At 39.2% G+C, this 17,122-nt stretch overlaps 1 protein-coding gene across 5 annotated transcripts in view; it reads left to right on the forward strand.

Moving 5' to 3' along the window:
* Positions 1 to 17,122, forward strand: part of CNOT1 (CCR4-NOT transcription complex subunit 1) — a gene marked incomplete at both ends in the record, with an annotated part of 95,017 nt that overhangs the window by 59,815 nt on the left and 18,080 nt on the right. For all 5 annotated transcript variants that reach the window (XM_080702717.1, XM_080702718.1, XM_080702720.1 and 2 more), the window contains 13 exons: positions 965 to 1,195; positions 1,710 to 1,850; positions 3,735 to 3,914; positions 6,287 to 6,403; positions 6,898 to 7,008; positions 7,338 to 7,415; positions 7,585 to 7,762; positions 8,718 to 8,848; positions 12,020 to 12,316; positions 13,646 to 13,786; positions 13,880 to 13,984; positions 14,562 to 14,681; positions 16,406 to 16,597. In XM_080702717.1, coding sequence (XP_080558843.1) covers positions 965 to 1,195; positions 1,710 to 1,850; positions 3,735 to 3,914; positions 6,287 to 6,403; positions 6,898 to 7,008; positions 7,338 to 7,415; positions 7,585 to 7,762; positions 8,718 to 8,848; positions 12,020 to 12,316; positions 13,646 to 13,786; positions 13,880 to 13,984; positions 14,562 to 14,681; positions 16,406 to 16,597 — 2,022 coding nt within the window. The remainder of the gene's footprint in view (positions 1 to 964; positions 1,196 to 1,709; positions 1,851 to 3,734; positions 3,915 to 6,286; positions 6,404 to 6,897; positions 7,009 to 7,337; positions 7,416 to 7,584; positions 7,763 to 8,717; positions 8,849 to 12,019; positions 12,317 to 13,645; positions 13,787 to 13,879; positions 13,985 to 14,561; positions 14,682 to 16,405; positions 16,598 to 17,122) is intronic.

The following is a 17,122-nucleotide window of genomic DNA, read 5'->3' on the forward strand; positions in this document are numbered from 1 at the left end:
CTTATATTTTATTTGGAAACAGGGTCTCACTAAGTTGCTGAGAGCCTCACTAAGTAGCTGAGGCTGGCTTCGAACCCGTGTGATCCTCCTGTCTCAGCCTCCCAAGTGCAGGGATTACAAGCTTACAAGTATGCACCACCACGCCCGCCCTTTTTTTTTTTTTTTTTTTTTTGGCCGTACTGGTGATTGAGCCTAGGCCTTGGGTACACTAGTCAAGTTACTCTACTACTGAGTTCTATACTAGCCCTTCAAGGTTTTAATTTTACATGAGCAAGAGAAATAAAATATTGTAAGGAATAAGACACATTCCATATTCTACCCTTTTCTCACCTACCTACATACTTCTTCTATCTCTTCTTTTTGTGGTGCTGGGAACTCAGAATTTGCTAGGCAAGCACACTACTACTGAGCTAGATCCCCAGTCCTAAATCTCCTTACCTTAACTGTGTGTGTGTGTGTGTGTCTGTGTGTCTGTGTGTCTGTGTGTCTGTGTGTATATACTCGGGATTGAATGCAATAGTTTTATACCTCAAGACTTAACCCCCTCTGTTATTTTTTTCAAGCAGCATCTCATTAAGTTGCTGTGGCTGGCCTCAAACCTGCAATTATCTAGGCCTCCCAAGTACTGGGATTATAGGCATGTGCCACACTCTCACTTATAATTATTTTAGTTATTGAATTATATGTTAATATAACATAAACTGGGTGCTTCTATTAAGTGCCCATTTTTTGGTGCAATTCTTGGGGCTGTTGTTACTAGTTGTTTTACTAGACTAGTTTGCTAATACATTATGTTCAAAGAAGTCTGTGTTATCCACTTACATATTAGTGCCAGGACAGGGCAAGAATTAAGGGAGATAGGTGAACCAAGAGTACTTTGAAATTGTTTATACCCTATCACACAAGAAAGGTATACTTAATTTCTATTAAGAATTAATGTGTTTGCCTTTCTCGACCACTATAGTATATTGAGTATGGACAGCAGTCTAGAGATCCTCCTGTGAAAATGCAGGGCTCCATCACAACCCCTGGAAGTATTGCACTGGCGCAGGCCCAAGCTCAGGCCCAGGTCCCTGCAAAAGCACCTCTTGCCGGTCAGGTGAACACTATGGTGACCACCTCAACAACCACCACTGTTGCTAAGACGGTTACAGTCACCAGGCCAACTGGAGTCAGCTTTAAGAAAGATGTGCCAGTAAGTAGGACTTTTTGTTATATATGAATGTCTCCAGGAGTGTGATCGTATTTAATTTTATTATGATAATATGCCTAGTTTAAAAAGAAAGGTAAAAAGGTGAACATTTTCCCCTTTGTATGTTCCATTCCCTGTATTTCACTGAGGTGGCCTGTTCTCCCCCCCCCCCCTTTTGGTGGTACTGGGGTTCCTGGAAACTCTTCTACCTCTGTGCTACACTCCCATACACCTATTTTTTATATTTTTGTTTGGAAACAGGGTCTCTTAAGCCAGTGAGGCTGGCTTCGAACCTGCGTGATCCTACTTTCTTCGCCTCACAAGCGCGGGGGTTACAAGCATGTGCCACCACGCCCGGCGAGGCCACTGTTAATAGTATCTTCTTACCTATATTTCCAATGTATAGTCATGCCATGGATAGTTTGCTTATTAAGGAAAAGACATAGGTTTTTTTTTTTTATTTTCTAAGGATGTTTTCATTTACTTTATTATTTATTCATTTATTTACTTATTTTAGCCTTCCATCAATACTACAAATATAGATACGTTGCTTGTGGCCACAGATCAAACTGAGAGAATTGTGGAACCTCCAGAAAATATCCAAGAAAAAATTGCTTTTATCTTCAACAATCTCTCACAGTCAAACATGACGCAGAAGGTATGATTCCATACTTATGAATGCTCTCTCATCTCTGCACCTTATGACTTGAGGGATTTGTTTTTTTTCTCCCCCAATGTGGGTGGTACCAGAAATTAACTCGGGGCGCTCTACTAGTCAGCCTCATCCTTAGCCCTTTCACTTTTTCATGTGGGGTCTCCCTGCATTGCTTAGCCTGGTGTAAGCAGGCCTTCCTCCCACCTTGGCCTCCTCAATTCACTGGGATTATAGGTGTCTGCACCCATTGTGTGACCCAAATTTTTGATACACACTTCAAATGTTATCGAATCAGAACAAGGAGGCTTTGGAGTTCTGACTGGTCGTTGTATCCTTGTGGTTTTTGTAAGCATCATATATTACCACTTTATAAAATTATTGTGTTTTTTCAGCCAGGCATCTTGATGCACCCCTGTAATCCTAAAACCTGGGAAGCTTATCTGTTTATTCCTTACATGATACTGGGAATAGAATCCAGGGAGATTCTGTCTCTGAACTATATACCTACAGCTTTTTTTTTTTTTCTCCTGCGGTACTGGGGCATTCTACCTCCAAGCTATATCCCCAGCCTTATTTTTTATTCTTTATTTTGAAACAGGGTCTCACTGAATTGCAAAGGGCCTTACCAAGTAGATGAGGCTGGTTGTGAACCACAATCCTCCTTTTTCAGCCTCCCAAATGCTAGGATTACAAAGCATGCACCACCATGCCAGACTCCCAGCCCTATTTTTTATTCTTTATTTTGAAACAGGATCTCACTACATTGTGGAGTGCCTCAGTATCTTGCTGAGGCTGGCCACAAACCACAGTCCTCCTTTCTCAGCCTCCCAAGTACTGGGGTTACAAGTGTACATCACATTGCCCGGCTCCCCGGTCCTATTTTACTTGGAAAAATGATCTCTCTAGGTTGATGAACATCTCACTACTTGTTTTGGTTGTACCCAAATCTGTAATCCTCCTCTCTCAGCCACCCAGTTACTGAAATTACAGTGCCACCACTCCTGGCCCCCAGACCCTGTTTTAAAACAAAAAATAAGAAAAGGACTGGGGATGTAGTTCAGATTAAGCATGCCCTGGCCCAGCATGATGGCGCACATCTGTAATTCCAGTACTTGGGAGGCTGAGACAGGATGAGGACAGCCTCAACAAGCAGTGAGATGCTCATCTACCTAGTGACAACCTATTTTCATATAAATACTTAAAGATAGGGCTGGATTATAAGCATGCATGACCATGCCTGGCTTTTATTTTGAAAAAGGATCTTACTAGGGGTAGTGAGAGTCTCACTACTTACTGAGGCTGTCCTTGAATTTATGATCCTCCTGTCTCAGGTTCCCAATTACTTGGATTTTAGGTATTCAACACCATGCCCAATAGCAGCATGTTTTAGAGTTTTTGTTTGTTTGTTTGTTTTTTGTTTTTTGTTTTTTGTTTTTTTGGTGGTACTGGGGTTCCTGGAAGCCCTTCTACCTTCTGACTACACTCCCAGACCTATTTCTTTTTCTTTTCTTTTTTTTAAATTTATTTGGAAACAGGGTCTCTTAAGCCAGTGCTGCTGGCTCCGAACCTGTGTGATCCTCCTGTCTCCGCCTCCCAAGCGTAGGGATTACAAGCATGCGCCAGTTCGCCCGGCTTGTTTTAGAGTTTTAATGCTAAATGTGATTGTTGATATTGCAGTTCTAATCAATAGCAGTTTGAGAAGTAATGGACTTCAAACTACCACAGAATTTAACATTCCATATTTCATAGCATATGTCTGTCATGCAGAAAAGACAATTGTTCTGTAGTAGCGTGTTAATTTTTCAAAGATATTCCTATATAGTATGTTCACAGGAACCAAACCTGATATTATCATTCTGTGTTTCCTGTGTAATGCTGATTTGCTAGGTTGAAGAGCTAAAAGAAACTGTGAAGGAAGAATTTATGCCCTGGGTTTCACAATATCTAGTTATGAAGAGAGTTAGTATTGAGCCAAATTTTCACAGCTTGTATTCAAACTTCCTTGATACACTGAAGAACCCTGAATTTAACAAGATGGTTCTGAATGAGACCTACAGAAACATCAAAGTAAGTTCTTACATTTCTTTTAGTTGATGGTTTGAATTAGAAAATACTTGATTGGATTGTAGAACTTGCGTAGCAGTTGGCTGTTTTCTGTATGTATTGTCTATATCAAGTTTCTGTGGATATTGCTGTAGGTTTGTTTGCTCAAGGAATGTAGAACTAAAATTCACAAAGAACTTTAAGAAGTGCTCCCTGTATAATCTTTATATTGAGTATAACCTCTATTCTGATTTTGTTTTTATTATCCCAGGCACAAATTTAGAACCTCACTATCTGTTAAACATAACAGTTTAATGATGATTAGCATATGCTACATGGCATCACCGTCTTTTAAACTCTTCCCCCATCCCCGCTTCTATTTGGAATATGTTATTACTCTTGGTCCCTCCCTACCATATTCGTATAGAAAACCCATTGTATAGGTACACAACCTACTGGATGTTCAGGTTATTAATCACAATAACTATTACAAGCAATAATATAACCATGGTTTTTTTTATTTTTTTAATTTTTTTTGTTTTGATGATACTGGGGATGGAACCCAGAGACTTAATACCTGCAGGCTACACTCCCAGACCTATCTTATATTTTATTTGGAAACAGGGTCTTGCTAAGTTGCTGAGAGCCTCACTAAGTAGCTGAGGCTGATTTTGAACCTGTGCAATCCTCCTGTCGCAGCCTCCCAAGTGCTGGGATTACAAATGTGCACCACCACACCCAACAAGTTTTGGTTTTTTTTTTTTAAAAATTTTGTGTGTATGATACTAGGGATTGAGCCCAGGGGCTTTCTAATTCAGAACTATACCCTCATCTTTACTTTGTTTTGAAACAGGAACTCAGTAAGTTTCTGTGACTGGCCTCAAACCTTAAATCCTGTGTAGTGGGATTTTTTTGTTGTTGTTTTTTTTTGTTGTTGTTTTTGGGTTTTTTTTTTTTTTTCCCAGTACTGGGGATGGAATCCAGCGGCATTCTACCTCTGAGCCACACCCCCAGCCCTATTTTTTATTCATATATATATATATAATTTATTTATTTTGTGTGTGTGTGGTACTGGGGGTGGAACCCAGGGACTTTTCTACCTCCCGGCTATACTCCCAGACATACTCCCAGACTATTTTTATACTTTATTTGGAAACAGGGTCTCACTAAATTGCTGAGAGCCTCAGGAACCTGTGTGATCCGTCTGTCTCAGCCTCCCAAGCTCTGGGATTACAAGTGCTTACCACCATTCCTGGCTTTATTCTTTATTTTTTGAAACAGGGTTTCACTGAGTTGCAAAGGTTGTCACTAAGTAGCTAAGGATGGCCACAAACCATGCTTCCTCTCTCAGCCTCCCAAATTCTGGGATCATAAGTGTGCTCCACTATGCCCGGTCAAGTGTTTTAATTTTTAAGCAATTACTTTGTTGAATAGCTTGGAATTAGCATAGGAACCAGCACTATATTTAAACCTATGGATGGGAATTTCCCCCATTTGGTTACGCTGTAGTGCAAAAGAATTCCTGGCTCTTTTTATTGCACAGCTGACTTGTGCCATTTTGCTGTTGCTTTATGGAGTTAAGGAACATTATTATAGCGTGCGTTTATTATCTGATAGCAAGGATTATTGCATATATGAGTTTCCACATACTGTGAAAGAAATTTAAGATCTTGTTTTTGAAATGAATGTCAGTAAAGGCATGCTATGCAGTAGATAGGTGCGTATGTATACATGCTTGTTTCCAAAATGTATTCCTATGATGATTCTGTCCTCCATAGAAAAAGTAAGAACTTGAACATTAGTTATGGACCAAATTTTCTCTAAACATGTCAAAAGTGCCAGGTGTGGTTGGTGCACACTTTTAATCCCAGTATTTTGGAGGCTAAGATAGGATCATAGGTTCACAGCTAGCCTCAGCTACTTAGTGAGGCCCTCTGCAACATAGTGAGACCCTATTTCAAAATAAAGAATAAAAAATAGGGCTAGGGGTATAACTTAGAAAAAGAACTTTTTTTTTTTTTTTGTATTGGAGATTGAACCCAGGAGCTTTCTACCTCAAAGCAACACCCCCAAATCCTCATCCCAATTTTGAAACGGAGTCTTGCTAGGTTGTCAAAGCTGTTCTCGAACTTGCAGGCTCCTGTGTGATCCTTCCAAGCACTGGGATTACAGATGTTCACTACTATACCTGGCTCTAAAAAGACTTTTTTTTAAAAGTTAAAATGTCACTACAGTACAATAATATTAAATACTACTACATTGCGTAGATTTAGTTTGAGGCATGTTTTCAGAATTTAAGGCTTGCTTTTAGAATAGGATAATAGAATTTTCAAACATATCCCTGAGACATTTCTTTCAAAATTTCATTCTCATTTTTTAATCTTACACTATTTAAGGTGCTCCTGACCTCTGATAAAGCTGCTGCCAATTTCTCAGATCGTTCTTTGCTGAAGAACTTGGGACATTGGCTGGGAATGATCACTTTAGCTAAAAATAAACCCATCTTACACACGGTGAGTTTCAGCAAAATGTTCATGTGATGTTTGATAATATCTGTGGGGCATGTCTAACATTATGTGTAATAATGTGGTCCATGGTTTTTTGTTGGCTTTTTTTTTTTTTTTTTTTTTTTGAGTTACTGGGGATTGAACCCATGGCCTTTCTACCTCTGAGATATATCCCCAGTTTTCAATTGGAAACAGGGTGCCATTATGTTGCTATCAGTCTTCTGATCCAACCTCAGTACTAGGATTATAGGCATGTGCTACCTTGGCTGAAGTGGTCCATGTTTTGAATTTATAAGTCTGTGCTGTGGGTTCTACATGTTTTAGGATGATTAAAAGCCAGCAGTGTGATTGTTACCTTCCCTTTATTTAAGACAAGGCTCAAATGTTATGTTGGTTCATTTTGGGTTGTGGCCTTGGTGAGCTACCTTTCTTTGCATATTTAAGGAGGACTTCTGGAATATATTCCTAGCTTCTGAAGTTCTTTTTTTTTTAAATTCTAGGATTTGGATGTGAAATCTTTGCTGCTTGAGGCCTATGTTAAAGGACAACAAGAATTGCTCTATGTAGTTCCCTTTGTCGCCAAAGTCTTAGAGTCCAGCATTCGTAGTGTGGTGAGTAGATTTTAATATTTTATTCGTGGCCAATTTGAAAGAATTAATTGGATTGTTTCAACACAAGGCATGGAAGATATATTCTTAGTTCTTAGGAAATAAAGCATGTCCAGTCTGTTTTCCTTAGTGAATCTTAGATAATTTGAGAAGGTAGGTGAAATTATACCTGAATCTAAGGTATGACTTTGGGTTTTTTAATTTACCGAAATATGCCATTAGTGTGAAAATTAGTAGTTTTGTTATGGTTACAGAGGATTAAGTGTTTACTTCAGATTATTCAAATTAATAAGTTTATTATGGAGCCAGTATAACATTCAGTTTTTCTTTAGGTTTTTAGACCACCAAACCCCTGGACAATGGCAATTATGAATGTATTAGCTGAGTTGCATCAGGAACATGACTTAAAGGTAAATTTTTGCTTATTTTTCGAATATTTTTTTTCTTCAAATTGTAAAAATTTACAAAAACGATAGTATTTGGTGGGGAAAGCACTGTAACAATTGGGTTAATAGAGTATATTATGAATAAAATTAATTTTTCTTTTCAAAACTCAAATCAAATATTGAAATTATGTAGTTAAACTTGAAGTTTGAGATTGAGGTGCTATGCAAGAACCTTGCATTAGACATTAATGAGCTAAAACCTGGAAGCCTCCTGAAAGATAAAGATCGCTTAAAGAATTTGGACGAACAACTTTCTGCTCCAAAGAAAGATGTCAAGCAGCCAGAAGAACTCCCTCCCATCACAACGACAAGTAAGTGTGATAATAGTCTAGCCCTCTTTTAACCAGAATGTTCTCTCAGATGGTACATCTCCATTTATATAACAAACTACAATTATTCCATATAGTATGATGGTGAGATTGTACCTACATTTTGAAGCTCCTGAGTTAGCAAGTAAAAGAAATATCTAAGCTGTTTTACTTTTTGATTCCATCCCAGCCATTCTAATATTTTTAAGTGATTTGTGACTTAAAAGTTATCTTTTTTGTTGCTATTAGACACATCAAAAATAATTGCATGACATGATGGTCTTCATTATCTCTCATAGTTGGGGTTTACCAGACCAGCCTGGCAGGGGGACAGATAATTTAATGTGCATCAAGAGGATTGGAGGTGTTGGGTTGGGTGTAGGGATGTTAAAAACTTGTGTGGTGTTGTTAAAATAAACAAGTATTTCTTTCTTAGCAGCTGAGACTCTCCAGATAAACCTGGGAATGGGCTAGGTTGGAAACAGATACCTGGCGTGGTACAATTGTGCATGTCTGTAATCCTAGCCATTGCAGAGGTTGAGGCAGGAGGGTTCCAAGTTTTAGGATAGCCTTGGCAACGAAATAAGACCCTGTCTCAAAATAAAAAACAAAAAGTCCTGGAGGTTTAGCTCAGTGGATCAATCCTGATATTGCCAAGAAAGAAAGAGGGTAAGAGAGAGAAATAAAAACTTTTTATAAACAGACTATGGAACCACTAATGTAGCATATCCTTTCATTTAATTACTTGAACAATGAGACAGTATTACTGATATGAGTTTACATACTTCGTGTATATCTGTTATAATAACAGACTTTCATAATGGGAAAGGTATGACCTAAAATAACCAAAGATTAATCCAATAGTTTCATTAGATAATAATCACTCCATATCCATCTAATATATTGTAAATTCAGCAAATGCTCTTTTAAAAAAAATCTCTTATCACTTTACATTTAGCAACTTCTACAACACCTGCTACCAGCACTACCTGTACAGCTACTGTTCCACCACAGCCACAGTACAGCTACCACGACATCAATGTCTATTCCCTCGCAGGCCTGGCACCACACATTACTCTAAATCCAACAGTAAGTAAATAATGTTCCATTCCCCCAATTCCGTGTAAGCCATTAGATTGTCTTCCCTTCCTCTCCTCTTTCTCTTCCCCTTCCCTTAGGATTATTTTGTGGCGTTTTTTTTTTCAGAGTAAGAATCTGTAACTGCTATGTCATACAGTTGGGATTTTCTTTACAATAGTTTAAGTGATAAGATACCATTCATATTTATCCCTATTATCTCTCTATATAATATTTAAAATAGCCTACATTAAAATCAACGTTTACAATTCTACACAGGTCAAATACTATAACTTTTTTCTTTTATTTTACCATATTACTTTATCCTTGTATGAAGACATTTTTTGGAGGGGGGGCCGCATCTATAACTGAGCTAATCTTTATATATATACAGTTTTAAGGTTAAGGTCATAAAGTGGGACTTGGCACTTCAAATTAAGTTGTTGGGACTGGGTCTAGGAGACTGCCTGATCTAAAGTCATTTAAGATAACTGCTTCATATATTCAGAGATGATCATTTCTTCCTTGTTCTCCTCAATCTTTTATTTTATTTTTAAATTTTTAATTTTTTAATTTTTTTATTTTTATTTTTATTTTTTTTTTTTGCGGGTCTGGGAATGGAACCCAGAGGCATTTGACCTCCGAGCTAAACCCCCTGCCCTATTTTTTATTCTTTATTTTGAAACAGGGACTCACTAAGTTGCGGAGGGCCTTAGCGAGTAGCTGAGGCTATCTGCGAACCGCAATCTCCTGTCTCAGCCTCCCAAATGCCTGGATTACAAGCATGAGCCACCATGCTTGGCTTCCTCAATCTTTTATTCTAATTAACACTTCTCTACACCAGAATTGGCTGCTTGTTGGGATATTCCTTGTTCTTAGTTTTCAGAAACCAAAGAATGTTTTTAGATGCAGGAAATACATTAATGTATTAAAATTTTGTATTAAAAGGAAGTTATTTTTATTTTATTTACTTTTTTTTATGGTATTGGAGTTCCTGGAAACCCTTCTACCTCCGTGCTATACTCCCAGACCCCCCCCCCTTTTTTTTTGGAAACAGGGTCTCTTAAGCCAGCGAGGCTGGCTTCGAGCCTGCGTGATCCTGTCTCAACCTCCCAAGTGCAGGGATTACAAGCGTGTGCCATCACGCTTTTATTTATTTGTTTATTTTATTTATTTATTTTTGCAATACTCGGGATTGATCCCAAAGGCATTTGATCTGATTTACAACCTCAGCTCTATTTTCATTTTTCATTTAAAACAGGGCCTAAGTTGCAAAAGGCCTCGAAACTTAGATGCTGGCTACCTCCAAGCCACACCACCAGCTCAATTTTTTTGTTCTTACTAAGTTGGGGAGGGCCTCACTAAGTAGCTGAGACTGGGTGAGAACCTTTAATCCTCTTGTCTTCAGTTTCCCAAGTACTGGGATTACAAGAGTGCGCCACTAAGCCCTGGTTGAACGGAATTTAGAGAGATCCTATTAAAGATTTCTTCTCTCCTCCCTTCTATAGATGTGATGGGTGGGATGCAGTTGGGAAATCCAGGTATAAAATTTTAATTTCTCCCAAGAATATAATATGCAAACATGTAATTTGTTGTTTGTTTGTTTTTTTGTGTGTGTGGTACTGGTGGTGGAATCCAGAAGCTTTCTACCTCCAGGCTATACTCCCAGACCTTTTTTATATTTTATTTGGAAACAGGGTCTTGCTAAGTTGCTGAAAGCCTCACTAAGTAGCTGAGGCTGGCTTCGAACCCGTGCGATCCTCCTGTCTTAGCCTCCCAAGCGCGGGGATTACAAGCGTGCGCCACCACGCCCGGCACAAACATGTAATTTGAATATTATGTTTTCATTATGAGTATTTTAGAAATTTATTTCAAATTCAATTAGTTAAACTTGCCCATGTGAGAACTGGGGTATAGTTTGTGCCAGATATAAAAGATCAAAACCAATTTTTCAAATGAAGAAGAGACCTCAGTAGGCACTATAACATACTTGCAATACTGAGAAATTATTTGTAATAATATTTTTTACTTGTTTTTGCATTGGGATTGAATCCATGGCCTCACATGCTAGGCAAGTGTTATCTATACACCCATCCCTCCCATGCATTTTAAACAAGTACCTATCTGTTATTTTATCTTTATAAATACCTATCTGTTATTTAAGTTGCTGAGAGCCTCACTAAGTAGCTGAGGCTGGCTTCAAACCCATGCGATCCTCCTGTCTCAGCCTCCCAAGCGCGGGGATTACAAACGTGCACCACCACATTCAGCTTATACTTTTTGTTATTTGGAAACAAGGTCTCTTAAGCCAGCTGGCTTTGAACCTGCGGGAACCTCCTATCTCTGCCTCCCAAGCACGGGGATTACAATCCTGCGCCATCACGCCCGGCCTTTAATTTTATTTTGAAACAGCATCTCTCACTAGGTTGATGACACTCTCACTACTTGCTGAGTTTGTCCTTTAACCTTTGATCTTCCTGTCTCAGCCTCTGAAGTACTGGGATTACAGGTGTGTGCCACCATACCTGGCTTTAACTTGAATTTAAAAAAAAATTAAGTGAGCTGGGCGTGATGGCGCACGCTTGTAAATCCCTGCACTTGGGAGGCTGAGACAGGAGGATCGCACGGGTTCAAAGCCAGCCTCAGCTACTTAGTGAGGCTTTCAGCAACTTAGTGAGACCCTGTTTCCAAATAAACTATAAAAAAAAAAGTCTGGGAGTATAGCCCAGAGTTAGAAAGCCTCTGGATTCCACCACCAGTACCACCCCCCCCCAAAAAAAAAAAATTAAGTGAAGCTGGGCATGGTGTTGCAAGCTTGTAATGCTTTTAATACCAGTATTTGGGAGGCTGAGACAGGAGGATTGCGGTTCTTGGACAGCTACTTAGTGATACCCTTTGTAACTCAGATTCTATTTCAAAATAAAGAATAAAAAAACCAAAGGGCTGGGGGTGTCATTCAGAGGTAATGTACCCCTAGGTTCCATTCCCGGTACTGCAGAAAAAAAAAAAATCAAGTGTACACTTATACCGAATACTTTGCTTTCTTTGTATTTCCAGCTCCTTTTTTCTGAGGTTTTCATTAGATACCTTGGAATTCAATAGTTAGTGTTAATCTTGAAGTATTTCTAAAGTCATCATTGAGATCCTGCTGACTTAAATTTATTTGCCTCTCCCTTTCCCCAGATTCCTTTATTTCAGGCCCATCCACAGTTGAAGCAGTGTGTGCGTCAAGCAATTGAAAGGGCTGTCCAGGAGCTGGTTCATCCTGTTGTGGATCGGTCAATTAAGATTGCCATGACTACTTGCGAGCAAATAGTCAGGAAAGATTTTGCCCTTGATTCTGAGGAATCTCGAATGCGAATAGCAGCACATCACATGATGCGTAACTTGACGGCTGGAATGGCTATGATTACTTGCAGGGAGCCTTTGCTGATGAGCATATCTACCAACCTGAAAAACAGTTTTGCATCGGCTCTTCGTGTAAGTTGGTTATTTACTTGTACAGTATAAAATACCTTAGAGGCCTGCTCACACTTGTAATACCCACGCTTGGGAGGCGGAGACAGGAGGATCACACAGATTTGAAGCAGCTGTGCTGGCTTAAGAGACCCTGTTTCCAAATAAAAAAATATAAAATAGGTCTGGGAGTGTAGTCCGGGGGTAGAAGGGCTTCCAGTACCACCAAAAAACTAAAATAAAAAATACCTTAGAGTTCATTGGAGTTTTTCTTTGCTTTTGGCAATGGGCATTACCACTAAATCGTTTTCTTTTCTTTTCTTTTTTTTTTTTTTTTTTGAACCGGGGATCGAACCCAGAGCGCCACACCTGCAGAGCAGACTTTGCCACTGAGCTATATCCCGGCCCACCACTTAATCTTAAAATCAATGTATTTGATGTTTTCTTTGAGTATGTCCTGGGAGGCCATACATATTTGCATTTTGCTCATTGTATCCTCAACGGTGTTTGGTAGACAGTAAATACCCAAGTATTTGTTGGTTTAAAGAAATCAAGAATTTTTAAGTGTGTTAAAGTTATCTCTATTTATGTATATTTATTTGTTTATTTTTGCGGTACTGAGAATTGAACCCAGGGGCATTCTACCTCCGAGCTGCACCCCTAGCTCTATTTTTTTATTCTTTATTTTGAAATGGTCTCACTGAATTACAATGGGCCTCCCTAAGTAGCTGAGATCATCTGTGAACCTGTGATCCTCCTCTTTCAGCCTCCCAAATGCTGGGATTACAAGTGTGCATGACCACACCTGGCATATTCTTTATTTTGAAACAGGATCTTGTTCAGTTGCATCAGGTCTCAGTAAGCAGCTGAGGTTGGCTGCGAACCTCTGATCCTCCTGCCTCAGCCTCCCAAGTGTCGGGATAACAAGTGTGTTCTACCACACCCAACTTACCATCTCAGTTTTGTTACCCATGAAGAATTTAAAGCAGGCGGAGTAGGATACTACAGAGTGACTTAAAGGGGTTTTTGCAAGTATGGTCACACACATAACTCTCTTCAGATAACTTCATTATTAGTTTTGAGTTTCAGATGGCACAGTTAATAATTCCTTGGCTACGTTATTGTTTTCATATTATTTGCGCTCATAATATGTTCATATCAAACTGATAGACAGTTTAAGTATTTCCATCTTACAGATGAGGGAGAAAATAATGCTTTATTGGGTCATAGCTAATTTCACCAGTAGAGCCAGAAGTCTCCTTATGATCTACTTGTTGAATGCATTACCATTCCTACTATCCACATCAACTTTAAATCCTTTTCCTTCCTTTATTTATTCCCCATTTCTAACAGGCTGCATCCCCACAACAAAGGGAAATGATGGATCAGGCAGCTGCTCAGTTAGCTCAGGACAATTGTGAATTAGCTTGCTGTTTTATTCAGAAGACTGCAGTAGAAAAAGCAGGCCCCGAGATGGACAAGAGATTAGCAACTGTAAGTGTTTAGCATTTGCCTTTTAAGTTTTTTGTCTTTAAATTTAAGAAAATGCCTCATAACAAGAACCTCAGTGACTTTTTTTGTTCGCAGGAATTTGAGCTGAGAAAACATGCTAGGCAAGAAGGTCGCAGATACTGTGATCCTGTTGTGTTAACATATCAAGCTGAGCGGATGCCAGAGCAAATCAGGCTGAAAGTGAGAACTGGGGCTCTGTCTGTCTGTCTGTCTGTCTGTCTCTGCCTTATCTTTGTTTTTGTTGCTTGAACTCTGCACCTGGATGGGTGGACAGAAGGGCTAAATGTTGTTTTTGAGGAACGTGTCTCACCCCAGTAGTATTTTACTTTAAAGCTGCCTATGGAGCCAGAATGGAAATAGCTTAGATTTTCTAGAGTTTCCCAAAGTTGTTGAAGTTGGCCTATTATTTTCGCTAACACCTTTTCTTTCCCAACTTGACTTCGCTGGCCACATTTTAAAAATTATTTTTATTGGTGTGCAATCGTCCCAACAATATGGCGAGAATTGCAGTAGCACGGTCCCATTTGAGACAATTTCCAAAGGAAAAGTTTAGAATTCATTGAATAAAAGTGACTAACAAGGAAATGGGAAATTTTCTGTAGTATATTTGTAGACATGCATGCTCAATCATGCTGTTACATGTTGGAATGACTGTCAGAACCCCTGTGTTCACTCTTGATGCAGACTTTCCATTTTTAAGTAAAGTTTCCTTTGGGTGTGGAGTGTATCCTGTTAAGATAGGTTTTCTTCTTTTCAGGTTGGTGGTGTGGACCCAAAGCAGCTGGCTGTTTATGAAGAGTTCGCTCGCAATGTGCCTGGCTTTTTGCCTACAAATGACCTAAGCCAGCCCACAGGATTTCTAGCTCAACCCATGAAGGTAAATACCTGTCTGAGATTAAATTTTTTGTTTTTGTGAGTTAATATTTCATTTCCTTTTGGGGAGCTTAAGTTATAGGCATTCTTTGTATCATCATCATTGTATGTAGGGTTTTTGTTAAATCTATAAGGCTGATTTTATTTTCATGCTTAATCTATGAGATTGAGGAATTTGCACCATGACCCCACGACTTCTGGATGTAGCTTGGAGGTAGAAGGCCCCTGAGTTCCATTCCTAGAAACATGCGTGCGCGCGCGCGCGCACACACACACACACACACCTTGTAATCCCCATACTTGGGAAGCTAAGACAGGAAAATAACAGGTTTGCGGCCAGCAAACCTCCCCAGCTTAGTGAGACCATGTTTCAAAATAAAAAATAGAACCATCATATAGCTCAGAGGTTAAATGACCATGAGTGCTTGATCCCTAGTATCACAGAAATAAATTAAAAAAAAAAAAATCAAGCCACGTTTCATTTAGTTTTGTCATTTAAAGAATCTCCCCCAGTTTCCAGCTGGGTGTGGTGGTGCACATTTGTAATCCCAGCATTTGGGAGGCTGAGACAGGAGAATCATGGTTCATGGACAGTCTCAGCTACTTAAGCCTTTTGCAACTCAGAGAGACCCTGTTTTAAAATAAAGAATAAAAAATAGGGCTGGTGGTATAGCTCAGAGGTAGAATGCCCCTGGGTTCCATCCCCAGTACTACCAAAAAAAAAAAAAAAAATCTCCCCCAGTTTCATGTCATGACTTGACACTTCTAAGATTATAAGCCAGTCATTTTCTTAAGTGGCCTGGTTTGAGTCTGTTAATGTGTTCTTGTGCCTAGATTTAGAGAGAGAGAACATGTGTGTGTGTGTTTGTTATTACCCAACACAGGGTCATGTTCATGCAAGGCAAATACTGTTACTGAACTACATCTCTAGCCTTACGTAATGAGTTTTTAGTAGGAATTTCACAGAAGTGATGGCAGTGCTCTTAATCTGTCTTATTGGGGCTCTTGTGTGGACGTTGAACACAGGGACATTCTACCTTTGAGCTACATACACCCCCAGACTATTTTATTTTGAAACAGTTGCTTGTCCTGGCCTTCAATCCTCCTGTCTCAGCTTCCGAAGGACTAGCATTACAGGGATGTGCCACCATGATGCCTGGCCTTTCATTGTTTAGAACATGTATTTTATTTGCCTTTAGTAGGCTTTATAGATGCCACAAATGGTGCTGCTACTCACCAAAGTGATGCACTCCCTGTGTACTTGAATGTGCTGGTGTTTGCCAGGCTTCTCAGCCTCAAATATTCCTTCCCCTTAGCCTACCTTGCACAATCCTATTTAATGGCATTAAAATTGAATAGCTCAGGAAGTACAATGGTGGGGGGGAATAGAGACCATCTATGTTATGATGAAAATATAAAGGGAATAAACATACTAATAGACCTCTTCCAGGTACATAGACCATTGAGAAACCTTAAAATGAAGCTGGACATGGTGGCGCATGTTTGTAATCCCCACGCTTGGGAGGCTGAGACAGGAGGACCATGCCGTTTTGAAGCCAGCCTCAGCTGGCTTAAGAGATCCTGTTTCCAAATAAAATAAAAAATAGGTCTGGGAGTGTAGCCCGGAGGAAGAAGGCCCCTGGGTTCTATCTCCATTACCACCAAAAAAAAAGAAAAAAGAAAAACTTTAAAATGTGTTGCTTTTTGTTATTTCCTTCTCTAAAATAGCAAGCTTGGGCAACAGATGATGTAGCTCAGATTTATGATAAGTGCATTACAGAACTGGAGCAGCACCTACATGCCATTCCACCAACTTTGGCCATGAACCCTCAAGCTCAGGCTCTTCGAAGTCTTTTGGAGGTTGTAGTATTATCTCGAAACTCTCGGGATGCCATAGCTGCTCTTGGATTACTCCAGAAGGTTGGTTCCTAAGCTGCTACTTTTACAAGAAACTACCTTTGTGAAAATTTAGTGACTTATACCATTATAAACATGCTGTCATGCTTCTCATTTTCAAAGATTAACATGTCAAGTATTATATAAACAGATAATATAAGTAGATATTTTTTTCTCTGGTACAGACATAGACCATTATCATGGCAGCTTTGAATGGTAAAGTGAAAAGTCTTATTTTTCTTTCGGTAATTTTTTTCCTCAAAATATCACTATTGAAAAAAACTTAAAAAAGAAATCTCTTTAGATTCCAGGGACAAATTCAGTAGTTGAGGAATGGGTCAAGGTAGATAGGGAGCTCTGGAGTTTGCATAGATGTTGCTTCAAAGCCTTTTATGAAAATGAAGAACAGGATTGAGCCCAAAGTAGATAAAACTGAGAGATAACCTTCTTGAGACTTTAAAGTGTAGTCGTTTGCATTGAAGATTGATTGCTAGCTTTCATACTTGCTCCCAGTATTGGGTTTTTCATGAATCCAAACAATTTTTCTGC

This window comes from Muscardinus avellanarius (genome assembly GCF_963383645.1).
Source record: "Muscardinus avellanarius genome assembly, chromosome: 10".
Taxonomy (NCBI): Eukaryota; Metazoa; Chordata; class Mammalia; order Rodentia; family Gliridae; genus Muscardinus; species Muscardinus avellanarius.